Source organism: Acomys minous (assembly GCF_964271855.1).
Source record: "Acomys minous genome assembly, chromosome: 9".
In the NCBI taxonomy this organism is placed as follows: domain Eukaryota; kingdom Metazoa; phylum Chordata; class Mammalia; order Rodentia; family Muridae; genus Acomys; species Acomys minous.
In genome coordinates, this window is record NC_140490.1 from 44655064 (window position 1) to 44677870 (window position 22807).

General features: G+C 46.5%; 2 protein-coding genes across 4 annotated transcripts in view; both read right to left on the reverse strand.

The window, feature by feature from the left end:
• Positions 1-5220: 5220 nt before the first annotated feature.
• Positions 5221-10572, reverse strand: LOC311605261 (sperm motility kinase X-like). Of its 2 annotated transcripts, XM_084795690.1 has the most exons (4): positions 10194-10572; positions 6449-8231; positions 5929-6074; positions 5221-5288 (listed from the first exon to the last, which is right to left on the reverse strand). In XM_084795690.1, the coding sequence occupies exons 2-3, from the start codon at positions 8170-8172 to the stop codon at positions 6023-6025; spliced, it is 1776 nt and encodes a 591-aa protein (XP_084651816.1). In that variant the 5' UTR covers positions 8173-8231; positions 10194-10572; the 3' UTR covers positions 5221-5288; positions 5929-6022. The 2 variants fall into 2 exon arrangements, with proteins under 2 accessions (XP_084651816.1, XP_084651817.1); XM_084795691.1 differs by lacking the exons at positions 5221-5288; positions 10194-10572 and adding an exon at positions 5322-5416 and having other exon boundaries at positions 6449-8789.
• Positions 10573-17786: 7214 nt separating this feature from the next.
• Positions 17787-22807, reverse strand: part of IARS1 (isoleucyl-tRNA synthetase 1) — a 49048-nt gene continuing 44027 nt past the window's right edge. For both annotated transcript variants that reach the window (XM_084796668.1, XM_084796669.1), the window contains 4 exons: positions 22208-22333; positions 20629-20772; positions 19711-19863; positions 17787-18350 (listed from right to left, as the gene is read on the reverse strand). In XM_084796668.1, the coding sequence (XP_084652794.1) occupies positions 18268-18350; positions 19711-19863; positions 20629-20772; positions 22208-22333 (506 nt within the window). In that variant the 3' untranslated portion in view covers positions 17787-18267. The remainder of the gene's footprint in view (positions 18351-19710; positions 19864-20628; positions 20773-22207; positions 22334-22807) is intronic.

A 22807-nucleotide genomic window follows, 5' to 3' on the forward strand; every position in this document is an offset into this window, starting at 1 on the left:
GCTGGTGTAGTCAAACTTTTGACACCTTTTTTTTTTTTTTTTTTTTTTTGGTTTTTTGAGGCAGGCTTTCTCTGTGTAACAGCCCTGGCTGCCCTGGACTCAATTTGTAAACCAGGCTGGCCTCGAACTCACAGCGATCCACTGCCTCTGCCTCCTGAGCGCTGGGATTAAAGGTGTATGCCACCACCAGCCGGCTTTTGACACCATTTAAAACTGTAAACAGCGCCATACTAAACCTAGAGTCTCCACTCAGAGGGGGCCCATAAGTTTAACCTTAACTCAGTTTATTTTCCTTACACTATAATCCTACACCCTTAAAGGCCATTTCCACACACATTCCCCAGGAAACATCTTGTCCTACAACAACATTTGTGGGACTATGGCAGGTGCTATTTAGCAGGGCTTGATATGGAGCACTGTACATGAGGTGGAGTGGGTGGTGTGCAACAGCTCAAGATACCTAGCAGTTTATGTGTCAGGGTAGGTGAGTGTCCGGCAGGGCCTGATGGCCAGAAGTGTATGAGGAGTGATGGGGATATCCATCAGGGCCTCAACTTAGTGGTATATATGAGACTGTGAGGAGGCTGTCCTAGAGGACAAGCTACCTTGACTTGTATGTTGGGTAGTGGTGGAGAGGGTGCAGTAGAGCCTGATACACAGCAATGGGGGGGGGGGCGACTGTCAGCCAGGGTAAGGAATCCATCAGTACCTCCTTCATATTCACCCCTGAATTTCAACCTATGTTAAGCACTGTATGTAAGATCTTGCTAGGCACCCCAACCTGCTGCCACCTAAAGTACACTACTATTTGTCCGGCCCCGCTGGACACCCTCTGGCAGTGGCACACATACCTTCTAGATACTGGTTCTTTCGACCCTACTTGCACCCACCCACGTGCACATCTCAGTACTAGACTTTGATAGACACCATCCCCCTGCCTCAATGCAGCTGAAGCCTGCATCACTAGGGATCAAGCTCTGTAGCCCACCACCCCTGCCTTAGCTTCCATACACTCTGCTAGAAACGATGGATGCCCTGTCTCCTGCCCTGTCACTGGCACCACACATACACTGCTAGGTGCCAGGCCTTGATGGACAGTCTACCCCCATGTCCCCATATACACTGCTAGGCAGAAACAGGTTCTTCAGCGTGGTCTGAAGAGTAACTGTATTTTAGGGGACAATGAGGTGGAGGACACGTGTGTAGCAAGAATGTTCACCATGACCTGATACATAGAAACAGTTAAGGCAATAACCTGAGACAGGGGAGAAAGCACACAGGGATGGAGGAGGGTGTCCAGCGGGGCATAATACCTAGCAGTACATCTGGGAAGGGATGACAGAAGAGGAAATGGAAAGTAGAGCCCTTAACTGGCAGTGGTGATGGGCAGCATCAACAGAGGGAAGACATGTCCCACAGGTCCTAACTGTTGAGAGGAGTGGCCATGGAGGGGCTGCAGGGCTGTGGTACCTACTTGAGTATATGGGGTTGTTGTGGGTGGCAAGGGGAGACATGTCTCGGGCAAAACATGCCATCAGTGTATGTGAGATAGAGGCGTATGTGTCCCACAGGGCCTGACACCCAGCCACGGGGAGCGGGGGCTACATGGGGCATCCTGCAAGGCCTGGTGCCTAGCAGTGTCCACAGGGCAGCGGCAGGGTGTGTTCATATCCACAGAGTGGTGAGGGTGTGACAGCTCTAGGCCTTCACTTTCCAACAACAGTTTCTCCTATGACTTTAATAGCTTCCATGTGGATTGTTTAGACATTTATGTGGGTCTGTGGCTGGGCTCTGTGGTCGGTCCTATGTGTCCAGTCTCCGTCCCTTCCCCTTAGCGCTGTCTGCAATAGGGAGGCTTTTGGTAAACGCTGGAACTGGAAGAGCGCAGTCTTTGGGAATCTCTTCCATCTTCTGCCATCTCTTCTTGGTCTCAGCCTAGCTGCTCGCTACAGCTGATGCATCGGGCATCAGATTGTCACTCTTCTGAGCCTTTAGACGAAGGTCAAGCGATCTGTCATCTTAACAGTTGTTAAGAACAAGGGTATGTGAGAGTCTATACCCCTTTAGATTTCTCATAGCCATGCTCCAAAGTGTTATAAACGTATGCAAATTATGTTGGATTTCTACTTCAGCACTACAGTATTCATCTGGTTGCAAACTGTAGCTATAGGATACCAGTGAGGGCACTGCCCCGGGAGGCCCCAAGTTACCTTACCATCTTTACATCAGCAGTGCCTGGAACAGAGGGACCATGGTCACTGCCCTCCTCAGGAGATCCTGTCCAGCGTCAGGCTCCACCGGGACACTGTCTTAATCGGCTCACACAGGTTTTTTGTTTTTTTGGTTTTGTTTTGTTTTGTTTTGAGAATCTGTGAGGACAGACAGGCATGGGTGACCTGCACTGTGAAAATGTACAAGGGTCAAACGAGGGGCACTGGGAAACCTCCTCTACCTGCAGGCCCCAGATTGTGTTGGGAATGAGAGGAGGGCCTGGTCTTTAGTTGGATACTGGAAGAGAGACCACACCATCACCTAGAACAACATATCGGCCTGAGGCTGTGTGGAGCCATGAGCTGCTCAGAGCCTTAGGAAGTGACAGGCTGGCAGTAGTGCAGGGGCACAGCACCTCAGGTCAAGGAGTAAGAGGTGGCCAGGTACCTACAAAAGGAAGGGAATTCAAGACAAATGCAGAAGCTGTCAGAAAGCCCTCACATTCTCCAGGGCCAGAGAACAGCACATTTGTTTCACAGGGCATTAGGGTTAAAGGGGAAATGCAATGCCTATGTTGGTTCCCTCTGTGACTTTCTTTAGTAGATACCAGCAAGGGTAGTTTAGGGGTGAGCTCAGCCTGCCTGGAACGGCTGCTTTTCTGGCAGTGGCTCCATGAACAGATGAGCAGGAACAGCTCCAGAGCCACGGTGCCTACACTTGGGCACTCTGCCCTCTTACTGCTCACCTCACTTGCACTTGTGCAGCTGAGCAGGCTGAAGACACCGAAAATGATCTTCCACAACCAAGCCCATGGAACAGCTGCAGAACTGAGAGGAGAAAGGATGGCCCCTGGGGGTCACTGCACTGGGCTGAGGCCACAAGGCACGGCTCAGAACTGAAGCTGCCCTGCCAAGTGCCCTTTATCCTGAAAAGCTGGCTACCGAGACTCTCTTTCCTCCCCTGTGAGGTAGACCTGATTGAATCACTGTAGGATCACGTGACAGCACCTGCTCCCTCCAACGGTGTGAGAAATGTGCACCTATGGAGCGGGTGCTGGGTGTGTGTGGTCATCCCTCATCCGACTACTTCTCTCAGGCAGCAAAGGCAACAACACTGTCCTGAGTGGCAGTGACAAACACAAGCACACCATGGAGAAGCCACTAAGCCTCCTGGGCAGCGCCTTCTCCGCATTCCTGAGATGCATCCTCTTCTCGGAGACCAATAGCTGGTGCCAGAGCCCATGATTCACTTGGGATGTGCTTCTGGGAAGCCTGACAAGTGACTGGAAGCCATAGCACAGAGCCCCACACCCCCCCCCCTTGCCCGGGTGCTGGCATCATGAATGTACAGTAGGGCCGAAGGCCTAGCTCAGTGGTCACCTGCTGATGTAGACCTGCTCTGGCGCCACAAGAAGCTTCAGGATCTCTGGCCTATTTCTTGTGCTAGGCTGTGAGGCTCACCCGTGTTCATGGTCATGGAATCCAAAGTAGATGGAGCTGATGGCTGGTGGCAGAACGGCTGCGTGTCCATACAGGTGCAAGGGGAGGCTGTTTACCCTTGTCAACTCAAGCTGCTGCTCCCCAATGGTCTGGGGACAGCATCAGAGAGCAGCTATGCTACCTGCCACCTGCCCAAATGGCCCCAGGGTCTCTCCAATGCCACGCCGCTGCCTTCTCTCAGTCAGCCTTTGCTCCTCTCTGCACGTAGGGGTGGTGACAGCTGTGCTTGGGATTGAGGTAAACTGGCCTCAGTGGCCTCAGGCCTTCCTGCTCTGCACATAGGCTACTGATGAGGTTAGACCAAACAGTAGTGGACTTGATGGCCCACATGTTTACCCCTGCTTGCAGCCTCCTGTGGGCAGCTGCTCTTTATTACAGGGAGGGGCTCTCCACCAAGAAGATGCCCAGAGCACCACAGGCAATTCACACGGAAGGACACACAAGCTGACACAGCTGGCTGAATGTCCCAGTGGAATGAGAATGCTGGAATTTTGGTTTCTGGAAAAAAAAAAGAAAAAAAGGTTACAAGAATATGCTTTCGTTTTAATCCCAAGTGTGAGCATATGGGGCTGCTTCGGACTGTCCACAGCAGCTGACTGTGATTTGCCTCACGCTCTAGCAGAGGCATGGTTTTGCCAGCTGCAGAGAGCTTCTGCGATTGTATGATGTTTGGAATTCTGGGAACTTTTCAGAGGGTTATAGATGTGTGGAGAGCCACAGATAGCAGCACCCCTGCTGCTTCCCCAGCGCAATGCGCCCCTTATGCGCATGTGCAGTGCACCTTTGAGCAAGCCCCTTATGTGCATGCCTGAAGGCATAGCGTGAGGTGGCGTGATCCGAACGCACCAACCAAGAGCGACAACGTGGCAGTCTCTGATAGGACCAGACACACTATAAAGGTTCTGTGGGAGCTTTTCCCAGGGTCACTCCAGTAGTCCAGGATCCTGAATAAGCTGCGGCAAGAAGAGTTCCGGGTGTTGGTGTCTTTCCTGCTGGTCGGGGCCGGCATCGACATTTATGCAAGGGCTTTGAGAGACAGGGTAGGTGGTTTGTTGGTCATTCAGAGGGGTTGGTTGCAGTTTGTTAGTAGTTGTGTTCAAAGAAGAAATAAGAAAGAAGTCAGATTCAGAGTTCCCCCCACCCCCAGTCCTTTCTTTTCTCCTGTCTAGTGATAGGAATGAAATGGGGATGGGGGAATAAAGGGTGGAAAAAAGAAGAACCCACAAAGTAGCAAAAGTCAGTTACGAAACTTAGATTCAGGGATTTTCCTAATTCCTCTCTCCTTGTTTCTCTCCTATCTAGTGTTGGGGTAAAACTAGGGAGATCAAGGGTGGGAAAAAGAACCCACAAAGTAGAAAAGACCACTACATCCCAGCCCAGAGGTGATCAAAGTTTCTTTCTAGGCCTAACCCCAAAGGTGGGCACTGGATACAACTTAACTCAGTAGCTACCATAATGCCATGTGAGGCTACAGTGTCCCAGGCCTGGCAAAGCCCACTCACCTTTCTGAAACTGAAATGCCAACTCAGAAGTCCAGCCAAAGTGATGCACATTTTTCTCCAGCTTGCTGGCACTGTCCTGCCAGACAAAAAAACAAAAAAACAGGCTTAGCTCTTACTTAAAAAAAGAAAAATGGTCCTCATACAAACGGCCTCTTCCCTTCCTGATTTGCTGGCCCAGCATGCAGTGGGGCTGGGTCTCTTGGCCTGAGAGGAAATCAGGGACATGGGACATGTAGCAAAAGTAACAGCAGTCAGAGGAAGTCAAGGGGAGGGGAGTGCAGCTATCCTTGGGGGCACTGCGCAGATCAGGGGTCCCAAGCTTTGATATGCTGAGACAGGGACGCCATGGCAATAAACCCACACACCATCCTGCCTCCCCCTCATCCCATCAAGGGCATCCGACTTAGGATCTAAGGCTCCACTAGTAATAGTCTCTGATGAGAGAACTCTTCCCCCATGTGGGAAACCATCTCTCCTGACCCAGAAACCTAAAGGCAAAGACAGATGGGCAGAGCACAAGGATCTGTGTCCCAGAAAGTGTCTTCTTGCCCACCACCCAGTGAGGCAGAAAGGGCCTTCTTGGCCCCTAGGCAACTGTGGCCATCCATTTGGCTCACACTCCTGCTCTGAGTAGGATGCTGTGGAAGTCTAGCCCCTGGGCCTTCGCTCTTCATCACTACAATTTCCTGTGGAGAAACCTCCCGCTGTTTCCTTACCTCCTCCAGTGCTGGCCTGCTGTGCTCGGTGTATGATGGGATTGCAGACACAGCGCCGCCACCTGAGCTTCCCACACAGCTGCAGCTTCTCAGGCTAGAGCAGGCTGATTTCCATCCCATGTGTCAGGGTACACAGGGACTTCACACTTCAAAGCAAAATGACACAGAATGGCTCTCTTAGTGATTGTGGAACATACAGGACTTGACTGTTTATCACCCTAGTGTGCCACAGCTCTCCCACTGACTGCCGGTTACTGAGCGCAAGCGAGCGTGCACCCTCTTTAGCCAAACCCTTCTTGCTGCTTCTGTGGCCTCTAATCCTAATCCTCTGCTTTCTAACTCTCGCTAAACCTTCTGAGTTGATACTGAAAGTGATGCTTCGGGGTCGCTCCTTCTGAACTCATGGATATGTTAAGTTGTGTGCCCCATAAATGGGATGGTTATCATGCGTCAATTGTAAATGACATTAGAAATGCGTAAAGAATGAAATGCCTCAGTCCACCTTCACCACCCCACGTACCTGGTTTTGTGTAACTCCGTTGCCTCCCCCTCCAGTGGAGTCACTTTCTTCTGGGAAACTTGGCTTGTTTGCTGGGCTGGCAGGCAGCAGCACAGTCTCCGCACACAACTGCCTATTCTCCTCTTAACCCTCTTCCAGCCTTGGTGTAGACTGTGGGAAGAGGCTGTGGTCACGCCCTGCGCTTGGGCACCTGAGAATTTTTCTCCGGAAGATGTTTCCTGATGGGACCGGCTCCTCTTATTTTCATCTGTGCCACTGGTGGTCACAGCCCGGGGTGCCTCCCTGGAGTTCTTTTCAGAGGGCATATTCTGGGTGAGTGAGCTATTCTCAATGGTGACAGCATTCTGGAGTGCTCTGTAGGACAAATAGTTTTCAGAAGGAATATCCTCTGAGGATGTGTTACCTAAGGTCACACCCTTGGAAGTCATGCTGGTCTCCCAAAAGCTGCTGTTCATGAGCTGAGCAGCCCCCGGAGTGTGGCATGGGTCTGTTTTGGGAGGAAGGGTTCTCTTCGGCTGGCAGCACAGGATGGCAGGCATGCTGTGACTTTTGTGGCCCTTCTTCCTTACAAGCTTGTCATTATCAGACAAGTGGCATCTGGCTGGCAAGGTAAGAACGTGAAGAGCAGGCTTACTTCCTGTCCTCTTTACGGGGAGACGGAAGGTGGGAGGACTTAGAGCTGTCATGGCAACGGCGCGCTGCACAGGCTTCCTTTGATGGTTTGTGTTGTCGCCCCAGGGTGACTGGTGTTTTAAAATTAGGTAAGTTGCCATGATACTATTGAACTTTTTTTCACGTAAAGAGTCTCTAATGTCCTTGGCATTGTAACCCATGGCCCACATGGCCACCACGATGCTGGGAGCTGGGTTGCTGGGGCGTGTCTCTAAGGAAGATGCGAGTTTGGAAAGTTCTTCACTCTCCTTGAGCCACTGGTGCTGCCTAATGTCGCAGATCTTGGGCCTCCGCTCCGGGTCCACAGTGAACAACTGCACGATGAGGTTTGCAATGTTTTGTGAAAGCGTGGGCGGAATGGAGTACTCGGGATTCAGCATCCTCTCCTTCATCTGTGAATACGTCTTTGCTTCAAACGGGAAGCGCCCTGTCACCATTGTATATAAAACCACACCCATGCTCCAGATGTCATTTGCCTGTGCGTCATATTCTACATCAGTGAAAATCTCTGGAGCACAATACTCGAGGGTCCCACAGAATCCCTTGAACCTCTGCCCAGAGGTGACCTTGATAGCCAAGCCAAAGTCACACAGTTTGACGCTTCCTTTGCCATCCAGGAGGATGTTGTCTGGCTTGATGTCCCGGTGCGCAATGCTGTTCTCGTGGCAGTAGTTAACTGCACACACCATCTGCGTGAAGATGCGGTGGGTCTCTTCTTCCTGCAGACAGCCCACCTTCTCAATGTGGCTCACCAGATCTCCCCCAGCAGCGTGCTCCATCACCATGTAGGTGTGCTCTCTGGTTTCAATGATGTGGAACAGCTTGATAATGTTTGGGTGGTCCAGTGACTTAATGATGTCTATCTCTGTCATGATGACGGAGTCATTCTTCTCACCCCTTTCCAGGACCTTGACTGCAACCCAGACCCCGGTGTGGAGGTGGCAGGCCAGCTTCACCTCAGCAAAGCTACCTTTGCCTAGGGTCCTGAGGACCATGTAGTGGTCTGTGAGGGTCACCTCTTCAGAGGAGCTTGCCTCCAGCTCCAGCTGCATCACCGCCTCCTCCCTTCTCGTGCCTGCGAGCTGCTCGAGAATTTCAGTCACAACAGCAACTGACAAAAGCAGATGTTTAAGATTTAAAACCAGGTCTAGGAGGAAAGTTTATAAATTTCTATGTCACAAAATCAGAGATGTGTCAAACAACCTCGTGATACACTTCAGGGTCATAGAATGCAGGAGAAACCGAATCCCAAAAGAGTAGGTGACAAAATACAATAACGATCAGAGGTGAAATTAATGATATGGAAGCCGAAAGAGTAATATAAAGGGTCAAAGAAACAACGAGTCGGTTATTTGAAATGATAAACAAACTGACAAAACCATTACCCAAACTGACCAAAAGAGGGAAGACACAAATTAATAAAAGTAAACACTAGGGCTGGCGATATGGCTCAGAGGTTAAGAGCACTGCTTGCTCTTCCAAAGGTCCTGAGTTTAATTCCTACCAACCACATGGTGGCTCACAACTATGTGTAATGAGATCTGGTGCCCTCTTCTGGCATTCAGGCATACATGCAGACAGGACACTGTAAACATAATAAATAAATAAATAAATAAATCTTTTTTTAAAAAGTGTATTCCACCACATTCTGCACAATAAAATAATAATAATAATAATATAAATATATTATATAAAATAATATATAATAAAATAATAAATATATAATAATAATTATCATCATCATCATCATCATTATTATTATTATTATTTTGTCTAATAATTAAGAGAATGATATAAGTTAATAAGGTAGTAAAGATACCAGATGTCAGCTATTATATTGTAGAGGAGTTTATTAAATGAGCATGGGGAGAGAAGAAAAGGGGGAGGGGTACCCAGAGAGAGACAGAGACAGGAAGATTAAGAAGATGAGAGAGTAGAGAGAGACCATGAGAAGAGTTTATTCTTTTATACTGCCCTAGGCAGGGCTATGCCCCTTTGCCAGGTAAGCAATGACATCACAGGTAGGCAGACGGAAGAACTCTAACAACAACAACAATAATAATAAAACACTAAAGAACAAGATTGTAGCAGATATGACTAAAATATAAAGAATCATCAGGAAATATCTTGTAAATCTATACTCCATTAAATTGTAAAACTAGAAGAAATGGACAAATTTCTAAACACATATGGCCTGCTAAAAATGATCAAAGACATATAAAATATCTAGATAGACAAATAACAAGCAATGTGGTTGAAATATTAATGAAGAAATTACAACAACAACAGAAAAAAAGCCCAAGGCCAAATATATTCATGGATGAAGGCTACTAGAACTTTAAGAAGGATTCAGTGTTCCTCGAGCTATCCCATAAAATAGAAGGCAAGGGACACTTCCCAACACGTCCCGCAAAACCAATACTACCCTTGTGCAAAAACTAGACAAAGACACAATAAATAGGGGGAAAAAAGTATGAAGTCCGTTCCTTAAACATAGATGTGAAAATCCTTGATAATATTTAATATTCACAACAAATTCAACAATAAATTAAAAGCTTCATGAAATGGGTTCATCCAAGAATGTAAAGGTGGTTCCACATACACAAATTGATAAAGAGAACAGCATGTGTAAGAACCCAGGTCAAGAACTACATACTCAGCCATCAGGACATGCCATTCTTAGAAAAGCAGGAGGGGCTGGAGATGCCTGTGTTACATGCGACAAAACAGTCCCACAAAGACAATGCCACTGGTGTTCTCTCATATTCAGCGGATTTGGAGGGGCCTGAACACAAAAGAGGAATCACTGGGGATATGGAAGAGGACAGTGGTCTGGTTGCCTGAGATGGCCCACAAAGCGTTGTGCAGGGGTTTGGGGTCCACAAGCCACCGCAGACAGTCTACATAGTGTGCTGCACAGGGTGGGATGGCGGGGCGGGGCACTTGGATGGCTCAAAATGGCAGCACGAACAGGGCCAGTGTCGTAGCACCTAATCCAACGTGGTTTACGCAAACAAACACAAGGTGAGGGAATCCATAAAAGCAAGCAGTCTAAAGGCAGACGGGATTGTACCTAGGTGTTGGGTGAATAAATCAGGAACTACCTCGCCTGACTTCGTGGCTCAGTGCACACGCACCAGGGCTCCACTTCTGCCGCTAGTGTCGCTAGTGTCTCAGTAGAGAAAGCTCTGCCTTCAACACGACAAAACAGGTACCAACTGCCTCGGTAACCTTCACCCACTTCCAACTGTGCGGCCTCATAGGTCCTATTGGTCACATGCCTAGAATTTAGCCAATCAGAGTTGCCAGGTAGAATGGACTCTCCTCATTGGCCAGGTTGAAGTCATGTGATCTGTGTCTTCCCGGCCCTGAGAGGGTATTTCGTTTCTATCTAGGTGAGAAATATTGTAGGCACCGCTGTAGAGCGGAGGGTTCACGTGCTCTGTTTCTTGTTTCTGGGGATTTTTCTGTTCATGCCGCCTCCCCACCACTTCCTTCTGGCCACAGGAAGGCTCATGGCGGCGCTTCTTCTCTCCCCAGACCCCATTTCACTTACAAGAAATAGCCTGATTTCTGAAGGTCGGAGGAGTTCGGGTTTGCCTCCAGCTCTTTGCTGTCTTTCTTGACAGGCCTGGCAGTCAAGAAACTGTCCTCTTGCTGGGTGGGTCCTTCTTAGCTGCTCCGTCCAGGGATGAACAGGACTGAAGATACGTCTGTCTTCAAAGAGCTGATGGTCTAAAGGAAAAAAAGTGCTCTCCCGCAAGGAGCCGTAGTGTAGTGTGCGCTGTCTTTTCCTGAGAAGTTGACCTCTGGTATCCAGACCTGTACATGGCAACTTCCCCCCCCCCCCCCCCGCCTGCCACATACACACACGTGCACAGATGCATAGCTATGTACACACACATTTTTAAAAATTAAAAATCTATTATTTTAACATTTAGGTTTTTTTTAAAATTCGTGTGTGTTTGTGTTTGTGTGTGTAAGTAAATGTATGTTACATATGTATCTGTTCCCATAGGAGCCAGACGAGGCCATTACATTGCCTGGAACTACAGTTACAGAAAATTGTGAGTTGCCTGCTGCTGTGAGTGCTGGAAATTGAACTTGAGTCTTCTGCTAGAACAAATACTATTACTTAATGAGCCATCTCTCCACCTCCTAAATTGTTACATTAGTTAATTGTGCGTGTGGATGTGTGGGTGCATGCACATATGCCAGGTGAAGGTGTGGAGGGCTGAGAACAACTTGCAGGAGTCAGTTTTTCCTTCCACCATATGGGTACTGGGGCTCAAACTAACCTCATTAGGTCTGGGAGCAAGCACCTTCACCCCCGGAGCCGTCTCCCCAGCCCTGCTCCTAATGTAACGGATACATGTTCTTTCAGATTAATAATGGGAAGAAAACATGGTTGTGGAAACTTTTCTTTTGAGAATAGGAGGACATTAATTCTGTTCACACCGCCCTGGGAAATCCTCACCAAACCAAGTAAGTAAGGAATGAAAAGCATCGTTAATGGTTAGTCTCAACTGTCAACTGCACTAGATTGAGGAGTGTCTGGGAGAACAGTTACACACATGTATGTGTCTGTGAGGGCTCTGCCAGAGAGGACGAAGCACTCTGAGTGTGGCTGGCACTGTGCCACAGGCTAGAGGCAAGTAGGGTAGAAAGGGGAAAGGCAAGAGATTATAGCTGTAAGCATTCTATCCCCTGCCTCTGGCCACTGTGAGGTGAGTGCTCACCTCTGCAAAGCCTCCAAAATTGTGGGCCAAAGTAAGTCCTCCTTGCTCTTATGTGTTTTTCTTTGGGTGCTTTGTCACAGCTATGAAAAAAAAATAAGTAATGTGTCTAAAATGTGAGAGCAAAATAAAGGAAGTTGAGATGCTACTGTTTCCTGATACCATGGTCTTATTATTTAAAGACAATGCTAAAATGTCTCCAAAAAAAAAAGTATTTCCATTTTTTGTTTCTTGGAGGTTTCTGCTCTGGGCTTGCATATGGTCCTTGCTGTGTTCTCTCAGTGTTTTTTGTTTGTTTGTTTGTTCATTCGTTCTTTTGTTTTTCTTGCACAGTTTCCTGCTGTTTCCGCTTGTATCCAAATTCCTTCTTGTAGGGACACAGTTGGATCAGTATAAATAGTGAATAGATAAAAAGCCATTGCCAGTTTAGTTAGTCACTTTAGACACCGGAGTGCTGTTATCATCTCTTTATACAATAGCATTGTGTGGCCTGTGAAAAAGGAAGATGGCTCACTGAACACCTAACACAGATTGAGGCTTAGGGCAAAACTCTGTCCCATTTCAAGGTGATCACTGGCATTTGGGAGCAGAAAATCTTCAGCAGCGGTAATACAATAGACAGCCTTTTGTGACCACATAGGGGGATGCTGGCATAAATTTGAATTGCTCCTAAGACTGGAGGACACAGCAATAATCTCAAAGCCTGAAATAGGCACAGTACCTTCAATAACAGCAGAGGAAAACCTCAAGAAGTACGGCAGTAGCTAGAATAGTCCCTGCTCATAGGCCTGTCAGCGGTTAGGTGCTCAATGTTTCTCGCCCAGGCGTTTCTGGCAGGCAGGGGAAGACAGCGGCTGCTGAGCCTCTCTTCTTTGCTCTTTTGGGTCAGTGGCCAGGGTTTTCAGGAGACCTCCCCTGCCCAACTCTGAGCTTCGTTAGTTTTGATGGTATCCACAGCATTTCGTTTCCTGAGGAAACATAAACAAATCCTTGTCCCCTGACGTGAAAGATTCTCTGATTTCCATTCTGATGTTAACACATCCTTGTAGTATAAAGACTGATTTAATTCCACAGTCGTTTTTGTTGTTTTTCTCTATAATCCAGTGTCTCTTTAACATTCAGAAAATTTAAAGTTAACAGAGCACTATTCAGTCTATACCTGGGAGCCTTCCCTCTTTTTTTGTTTTATAAGCATTTCTTTTAAGGTGTGATTGGAATGTTTATCTGTGGCCACGTCTAGAGCAGCGCTGCCTGCAGTAGCATGCATTAGATCTGCAATGCTTAGTTGAGGTTTTTCTTGTACTTTTTGCTGTGAGGCCTCAAGCTAGAGCCCTGATTTGTTTCCCAAAGGCAAGAAAAATTGCATTGGATACCTCTCTTGGACCCTACTCATTGGTTCAGTGACAACCCTTGCCACATCGCCTGCACACCTCTGGAAGCCTAGGCCTTCTTTCTGGTTTATATTTATAAAAACCATTGCTCTTAGAGATGCTTTGCCCACAGTTTTGTTATAAATGACCATATTTCCCACAATTAAAGCACCAGGCATTTTGAAATCTGAGACCTTTAGAAGCTTGGCCACAGTCTCTTTGCAAATGGCCATATCTTTCACAGTTAAAGCACTGTGCACTTTGAGATCTAAAACCTTTAGCTATGGCTTGACCAATTATTGTGGCATTATACATGCTAGACCCAGTATAGGCTGTCTCCCTGATCCACTCTTCCGTAGGTGCTGCCCTCGCCTGGAATGGCCTAATAAGCTTTTTGCATTCCATATTTACATTTTCTTTTTATTTCTTTATTATTATTTAAAAAATATTTTTGAGGAGGTGGAGAGATGGCTCAGTGGTTAAAAGCACTGTCTGCTCTTCTGGAGGGCCCGAGTTCAATTCCCAGCAACCACATGGTGGCTCACAATCATCTATAGTGTGATCTGATACACTCTTCTGGCATGCTGGTGTACATGCACATAGAAACTCATATACATAAGAATAAGTAAACAAATATTTTTTAAAAAATTTGAGACAGGGTTTTTCTGTTGTAGCCTTGGCTGTCCTGAACTTGCTTTGTAGACCAGGCTGGCCTTGAACTCACAGAGATCCACTTGCTTCTGCCTTCCTGAGTGCTGGGATTATAGATGTGCATCACCACACCCAGATCCCATATTTGCGTTTTCAAATGCCAAGTTGCAATTAGCATCCTGTCTCCTGAAAAGGACTATCTCCTGCTTTTCCATTTCTTTTCTTTGACTGCCCTGACACAGTTCCTCCCCCTTTTTCTACCTGGGGAAAAACTTCCTCTCTCTGGTTCAGTCACTTGGAATGAACCCATTTGTTCTCCCTTTTCTTGCATTTGACTTTTTTTTTCAATAGGGGGTGGGGCTTTGCAAGATAGAGATTTCCAGGGCGAGGATTCGCAGATTTCAAGTCCTGAGCTTGGGGAGCTCAGGGATTGGTGGGGGGTTGTGGGAAAAGCTTAGGGTTTTCCTAATCAGGGATTGGTGGCTTTTTTCACACACACACACACACCTTTCCCTGCATCAGACCCAGGGGTTACCATGGGAAGACCGTCCAGCCTGCTGCAGCGTTGGCTGAGGTACCATCGCTGTAGAGCTCTGAGGAGGCTGGCGAAGTGATGCCGCCACCATGGGCAGTTCTTGTGGTGGTAGCTCACAAAGGCAGCAGAATGAGGAGGTGTCGCTGTGTTGAAGGGTGCTGCTGTTCTGACAGCTCCTGTGGCTGTACTTTACAGCTGTGCATGCTGGGGAAGGAGGGGGCGGGGTGCAACTCTGGCAGCTCTTGGGCTTGCCACTGAGGGACTACAGTATCCATCCCTCCTTTTCCTGCCTTTTGCTCCATAGTGCTTGAAATCAAACCTCCGCATTCTGCCTTGCCACTTGTAAATTGGCTAGTTATTTTACAACAGTAACCAGTTCTCTTAAGCCCTTTCCAGCCCTCCTCCCAGTGTCCAGCCCATCAGCTGCTCTCTACCAACTTTGTTCTCTTCTCACTCTGCGAGGCTCCCTGTCTTGGCCTCCTCTACTCTCAGATTCAGCTTTTTTTTTGTTTGTTTTTCTTTTTTTTAATATCCTATCCTGTTTCCAGAAATTTAAAAGGTGACCAACACTGAAGGTCATAGGGTCAAGCAGTTCTGACAGCTAAGAATTCTTAAAGGGCCAGCTGACTAGCAACTGGGGATCCTATAAAAGGCCAGACACACACGGTAAGTCACACTACAGGTTTCGTTTTCCCCTCAAGCTGCTTGGAAGCTACCTGAGGATCTGTTAGGTCTATGACCACAAGGGCATGGTTCTCTGTTGAATGTCAAATAGTTGCTTGACTTACAGATGACAATTTGAAAGAAAATGGACAATATCTGAAGATCAATCCTCAAGATCAACTGGTGGGAAATGCTTTTTTGAAGAAGAACAAATCTGGGATGCCGGAGAACCTCTGCAGCCTCCATAAGCTCTCTACTGGGGTCCTCAGTATCCAGTCCAGGGCCTGTAAGGGCTCTCTGCATCTGTTTCTCTTCTCGGCCTCCACTGAGGCTTCTTGGAACTCCTTGAACTCTGTGTGGCCTCGTTAACCCTCTGTAGTTATATGTGTGTAAGTAATTAGTATGTGATGTGTTAGGTATAATCATATCAGCATTAATAATTAAAGTCAGAATAAAGCAACTTGTGTTTTACAAACAGTCAGCTTTTAAGGGAAATTGGGACAACTTGATCCAGCCAACAAAGTCTACTCTAGCTTGTGAGTTCATTATTCAGTAAGTTCTGACACTGTGGAAAAGCACACACCTGTTGTGCATGTCTCTCACATTGCACACCAGGCAACTTGTTTATGATCTGACATATTTATTACTTATCAAATAATTCATTATTGGGGAAAATAAAATTATTGAAATCACTAGAGGCAAATATCACCAAGCTCATAAATGTTCACTAGCCACTGACCCTTGACCCTGCACACCCCCGACCATGGGGCCTTTTGATTTCACCTACATCCAACCTCTGACCGAGACTTTGTCCTGCTGTTTCCCAGGTAGTGCAAACCCTGGGTCTTTCTTGATGCCACAGATACCACTAGTGACCTCACAATCTATCTCTACCCGTATCTCCCAATGATTTTCTTTAAATCCAGAGGTCCCCTTGTACATCACTTCTGGAAAAGGTGAATTAAAGGTCAAAGCCAGGCTGTGCACCCTAATTGGAGTTGGAGTCAGTAACAAAGATGGTGGCTCATGCAGAAGATAGTAACTCAGGCTTTACGCAGGGCTATGGTGCCTGGTGAGTTTAACTCAGTACTGGTGAGTTTCACTTAGGTATAGGGCAAGCCTGGGGACCTTCTGATATTCAGCCTGGATAGCAATGTCAAGTGGGTTCAACAAGGTTCAAGTGTGAGGATAAAAAGCCCTGGACAGGAAGCAAGAGAGATCTTATCAGAGCCACTGATGGGACGAAGGTCCAGATGGAGTACCATGAAGGATGTTGTCCTGGGACACAGGCTCCAGCTGAGATCAGGGATGGTCCAGCCAAATGTTTTTAGCATTTGCACATTGAGTACCAAAGCCATTCACTCCATACCTAGTCACTGAGATAAAAGATAAAGTGAAGAGTAAAGCATGCTGTGGAAGGTTGTGGTTGCAAAGTGAGGAGTTATGAGTTGATGGAGATGCTGATGGTGGGGATAGCAAAGGGAGGATAGAGCAAAAGACCATAAAAATGATGAGGATTTGAGAAGGGGATGTACATCGATAGTCTACGCTTTCTTTCTTTATTTGTTTTTGAGACAGAGTCTTACTATGTAGAGCAGACTCTGAAAAAGATCTGTCTGTTGTGCCTCCTGGCTGCTGGGCTAAAGATGTGCATCACCTGCCCAGCTTGCAATGTCTATTTTGTATGCAGATTCTGGATTTAGGAACACACATGGACACACACACACAGAAAATTGGAAGCTATTTCATGCTGTCATGTATCCTTTGTAGTTCAGAATGCTGTCTTTTGTGTAACAGCCTCTTCAAAGAGTGAGTTCCAGGGTACCCTGTTAAGTAGACCAGTTAGAGGACCTAGTTAGTTGAAAGCTCAGGGTTCAGCAGGACAGGGCTTGGCAATGATGTTAGCATAAGGAAGACCTTGTAAGGCCCTTCTGGAGACACTCAAATCAGTGTCTGGAAGTAGCACTTCCAGGGAGCTAAGTTTCCAGGTTGCGGAATGTTGTCTTCACTTATGTGGAAATGTGGTTTTCCTCTGGAAACCAATCCAGTCTGTTGATGGTAGTAGGTATGTCTAATTCCCTGGTAGAGTGCCAGATGCCTAAATTGCCAGATCACAATCTTCAGGTGCCTAGATAAAAATGGACACTTTCTTCCTCCTCCCTCTGACAAGAGTCAGCCCTGCCTCTGCCTCCGAAGTGCTGGGATTAAAGGTGTGCACCACTATACCCAGAGGGAATGGAAACTTTCAGTAACTGGTGAGGAAAAGGCAGCACACCCTTTTCTAGCAAGGGTCCTGTTTCTGTTGTGATCCACAGGCCTCTGTACCATTCTCTGTCCAGAACAAAGAACCCCTAAGCCCTCTGGAGGTGCCCACTGACCCCCAACATCACTGCACAGCACTCTAGGCTTTTCTCCATCATCATCCCTTCCTTTTCTCACATGTCAGACCATATGAAGTCTGAAGTCTCTGTGCTATGACTGTCTCTGTCCCCTTTATCTTTCGCTTATGTTTCCTCCAATAGCAATGTAGACATCTAACCCATTTGTCTTGGCATCTGCTTCTCTGAGGACCCAGAATTTTGGGAAAAGGTAACATGGGATGTTCAACTCATTGTCTTAGTATGTAGACATGGTTAAGTCTAATTTTCCAAAGATTACAAATTCAAGTTTTATTAAGCTATGGGAGAATAAATTACTTCCAATACAGTATCTGAGAGTGTTTACTGTTTGGATTTAATCAAACTTAAAATATTTCATCAAATTACCCAGGAAAATCCAGGTAGCAGAAATATATAACATATTCATTTCTTCACAAGGTTTCAAATCAGTTTTACAAGGCCATATATGTATGTATATGAACTGTGCCATTTAGACCACTCCTACTTTCTGTACTAAAGAACTCAAGTATAGAAATAAGCTTTGTGGTGCTGAGGTAACATTAGGACCCTCCCCCAACATGACTGCATAGGTGTTTAAGGTTAAATGTGAGCGTTATGTGAGGTCTCAAGACAGTCAATCCCATATGAACTGTAGGTTCAAAGCAGCATAGTAGACACATGCCCAAAGGAAATACCTTCACTGAGTCCATGTGTGTGTGTGTGTTTGTTGTAGGTGTGTGTGTGTGTGTGTGTGTGTGTGTGTGTGTGTGTGTAGAATTCAGGGCAGAGCTGACCGAGGGCACACTAACAACTACTAGCCATCTGCAGTTGTTGGCAAGACAGAAACATACACAGTCTTCATATTCAAAGTCTTCATTGGGATATCTTCTGTAATTTCTAGAAAAGAGAAAAAATTTTTAAAAAGTCAATATTCTATCTATTGTGGGTGAACACACACACAAAAAAGAATGTTAACTGCCTATTTTGGGCCCCATCTTAAGGCCACTCTGACCTCTGTCCTAGCTCTGAGGGGAAATCCTACTGGCAGGTCCTGACAGGAGTGTTTCTGTTGCTTACAGAGGGGCTCTGATTACATATTAGCTTATGTTAGCAAGGTGACTCAGGGTAGGTAGGCTGAAGTATGTGGACCGCTTGGTAATTTGTGAGACAAAGACCAACCATGCAGGCAATGAATTAATTGTGCCTCTATATTAACCCTCGATGAAGCTCTGGAGTTGTCCCGAGCTCCCCCAGGAGGTGGCACCATCTGGTCATGGTACTAGGGATAGGAGGAGGTAACCCTGAGTTCCTGCATGAGGAAAGGATGACTTGAGTCCCTACTTAGTGATCCCCATTCTGCCCTTCACATCTGTCTCGGCTTAGCTCCAGCTGGTATACTACACAAATCTGTGAGGACAGTACCTGTCAGTGAATCTGTGTTTTTTCTAGTAGATGAATGAACTGAGGGTGGGCTGAGGAAAGGCCTGAGGTGGTTCTTGTATCAGAAGTGGTGGTGGCAGCACGCGTGCCCCCTGCCTCATATGTACACTGGTGAACACATCTAAGAGTCTATAAACTTAGGCTATGACAGCCAGGCTGCAGAGCCTCAGAGACAAAGGGAAATCCTGAAAGAACATCTTACACAAGGCTAAGAAGGACACACTGGCCCGGAAACCCCAGGACGTAGCACACAAGGACAGAGGGAAACTCTGATCAGGGCAGGAGAGGTGGGCAGTAAGGAGATGTAAGGGAGAAACTGTGAGGAATACGTCAACAGTTGTTCTAGATCGTCTGGTGTTAGGTGGCCCAGTGAGGAGATGCGCAGAGCATGCTTTATAAACTGAAAAGGGGAGACCCACTGGACTACCAGGTCAAAGTTTCCATCAGGGTTAATTCTTGAAGAAACTAGTTTTAAATTTAAGGTCAGTAAATACAGAACTTTACCTAGAAGTATACATTTTAAAGTTATTTCCAAAGAAAATGAATTCTTTTTAATATCCCCATTTTAATTTAAATAACATGGGTACAGGGATTTAACACAAGTCTTTTATATGCTAAGTACGTGTTCTGCCACTCAGCCACACCTCACTATTAAGTTATTATTTTTAACTATATTGTGGTTAATTTCTGAGGGGAATGCAAAAACGAACAAAATAAGACAAATATACAAAACTTATTTTTCATGAACAAAATACAATTACTGGCACCAAGGTCTCCTTTCCAAGGAAAAAGAACCTTCTGGTCACAGCTGCCTCACCTTGTGTTTGAGTCTCATTGAGGAACAGCTTTAGCCTCCTGCTCCGCAGTCCGAACACCTTGGCTATCTCATACAGAAGCCCGTGGTGGGTGAGGCCGTTCTGTCCGAGTGGGTTTTCAAGCAGGAGGGTGCCCACAGTCCCCGTTAGACACTCTAGGGAAGAGGAAGGTCGGTTACTCCAAGAGCTCATGTTCCAACAGCAGCAGCGACTCAGAAGGCTTTGAAGTGGGTGAGGAGCTTAAGCTGGCAGCACAGGCGCGCTGAAGTAACGTTAAACAGTTCACAGAGGCGAGGAAGAGGAGGAGTGAGAGAAAGTGACATAGGAAAGCCGGCCCCTGGGGAATCCATTTTCAGTCTCGTGAAGAGACCAGGACTCTAGCAAAAATGCACGCAATGAGGATCCTGAGATGTTAGGGGGTAAGGCGGCAATGAAGCCTGCGAACTGAGGCTGGAGGTGTCCAGCTTCTCAGGATAGCTTCCAAGAAAACGAACATAGGATCACACTGCAAAATCAACAGTTCAGGCATGTGGCTTCATGCAGGCGTCATTTTCACCTACAGGTTTTTTGTTCCCTGACTGTCAAAAGGATGGTGGGTTTTCTACATAAACACATCGGGCGGGGGGGAGGGGAGAACAACAACAACAACAAAACAACTGTATTCCCTGAGGCAGCACAGGAACTAATATTTTGTTCATTGATACGGGAAGGTGTGGTCTCATGACATAGCCCAGGCTGGCCTCAAACATGTAATCTTTCTGCCTCAGCCCGCTGACTGCTGGGATTATAGTGGGCGTGCAATCATGGCTGGCTGGTGTCCATATGTTGAAGCTGATTTAAAGACTACACCTAGGTCAGAGAGCTGAGCCTGGGAAGGACCTGAAAGTCCAGCACCGGCTGAGTGCCGAGGATGCACGTACCTTGTGGCTCTGCGTTTAGGAGCTGCAGGTTGATGTAGGGACACAGAAGAGCGCTGGGGCTGCTGGCTGGAGACGGGGCTGCACCTGTGCTCACACACAGCGTCCTCCCACTGAGACTCAGCAAGTCAGCTTGATTTTGTATTTCTAAAAGCAACAATTCTGAAGTCACTTACTTTTTCTTATTTCACTGGTATTCACTTCCAAGCCCAGTATTATCCACCCTCATACAGTGATATTTGCCGCTTAATTTGTTTCTCAAAGGACATTGCTTTTTCTACAGTGATAACCAAATAGTAGGAAACTGGGTTTTTTGTGCAGTTGGGGTTGAATACGGGCCTTATGCATGTTAAGCACATCCTCTACACCATCCCTACAAATACAACCTTATAAATAGACTGTTATCTGAGCTCTGCAAAAGTAAATACTAAAATACTCATTATTTAGCTTTTGTTTGTGTCAAGGGGGTAGGGGCAGTGCCTGGGACCAAACCCATGGCCTTGTGCTTGCTAGGTAACTGCTGTACCACCAGGCTAAACCCCCAAAACTTAAAGATCAATGTAAATGTTTTCTCCTCTTTCAGTATTTTCCTTGAATATTAAGGTTCCTTTTAAAATTTTCATCCCCTTCTATGATAATCTCAACATTTATCATAAAAACTATATTTCAAAAAAATGATGATTTAAAAAAAAGATGATCAAAGTTAGCAAATAAGTGTGTTCCACCCCCCCCTTTCCGTTTCTTTTTCTTTTTTTCCTTTTTTTTTTTTTTTGTTTTTTTGTTTTTTGTTTTTTTCAAGACAGGGTTTCTCTGTGTAGCCTTGGCTATCTTGGAACTTGCTTTGTAGACCAGGCTTGCCTCAAACTCAGACATCCACCTGCCTCTGCCTCCTGAGTACTGGGATTAAAGGCGTGTACCACCACACCCAGCTAGCAAACAAGTTTTTAAAATTTGTGTGCATGTGTGGTGTATGTGCTTATGTGAAGGTGTGAGTGTGTGTGTGCACCTGTGGAGCTCCGAGGCTGACCATAGGTGTCTCCCTTGCTTTCCACTTCATTGCACTGTTACCCTCTGAGCTACTTCACTGGCCTCCACTTGATTCTCACGATTGGACTAAGTCAGGCAGTGGTGAGCTTCTGATACCTTACTGCCCCACAGGGTAGGCTCTCACATGAGCAGCTAATGCAGCTTTCCGGTGGGTGCTGGGGATCTGAGCCCAGTTCACACTCAAGAGCTTTACTCCCTGAGCCACCCCCAAGACATAAGTTCTTTAAAAGTGCATTCCAGGTCTGTATTCAGGAAGGCTCAGGAACTGTCTGATAAATTCACAGCTCAGCAGTGAGGGCTGAGTCCTGATCTGTCCCCTGGCTAGCAGGGACAGGGAGGATGAAGGTCTTGGGCTGCCTGTAAGTCCCAGGTTTCAGCCATACCAGAGGGGCACAGGAGAGACTTGGCAGGCAGACATTGCTGAAGAGCCACAAGGCCGCCTCAGTCAGGAAAACACAATGGCTCTGCCACATAGCTGACACCAAATGAAAACCTTTATAAGCCACCTCGAGAGGTCCTCTCACTCTGGATATACCTGTCTCACCATGGAAGACTGACAGCTCTGCGTTTTTAACACCAAATATGCTAGAAATGACGCTCTTTAGCCTTAGAAGGTTCAGCTTATTATCACCCTTTGGATTCTCCAGAAGCAGCACACCACCTGGAATGCCACAAGACAAGATTTCACTCAGCGAAGGCAAAACTTAGGTTAAATTTGGAAAAAAAAAAGTCAAGCAGTGCAAAGGGAGTTCAAGCCTTATACAAGCAAATACCATATTTCTGCTCGTTCCTGCTCAGAAGGAGCTCGGCAAGTCTTAGCAGGTCAAGGAATAAAAGCATCACACAATCTGTCCTCACCCTTTTGAAGACTCAAACTTTTCTATTTACAACTCTCATTTTGTATTTTGTGACTTTTGCAAATCTCTAATATTAATTTATATGTATATATGACTCTCCCTCTCTCTACGCCCTTAATGCTAACATTCCAGAATTAGAGTCAATCACATGTATTTTTGCATCCTTATAAGCACAAATCTTAGTGTGTTTTTAAAAATCACTTTATTATAATGAACTCACAAGTAAAGACATCATGCCACTAGATGTCTTTTTAAATGTTCAACTCCATAGCGGCTGA

Coding starts and splice junctions, on each gene's coding strand:
- LOC311605261 (XM_084795690.1), bottom strand. CDS start 8,172: ATGCAGCTGGAGCTGGAGGCAAGCTCCTCTGAAGAGGTGACCCTCACA. Junction 6,075..6,448: donor ACGGAGTTACACAAAACCAG/GTACGTGGGGTG, acceptor TTTGCTTTGAAG/TGTGAAGTCCCTGTGTACCC.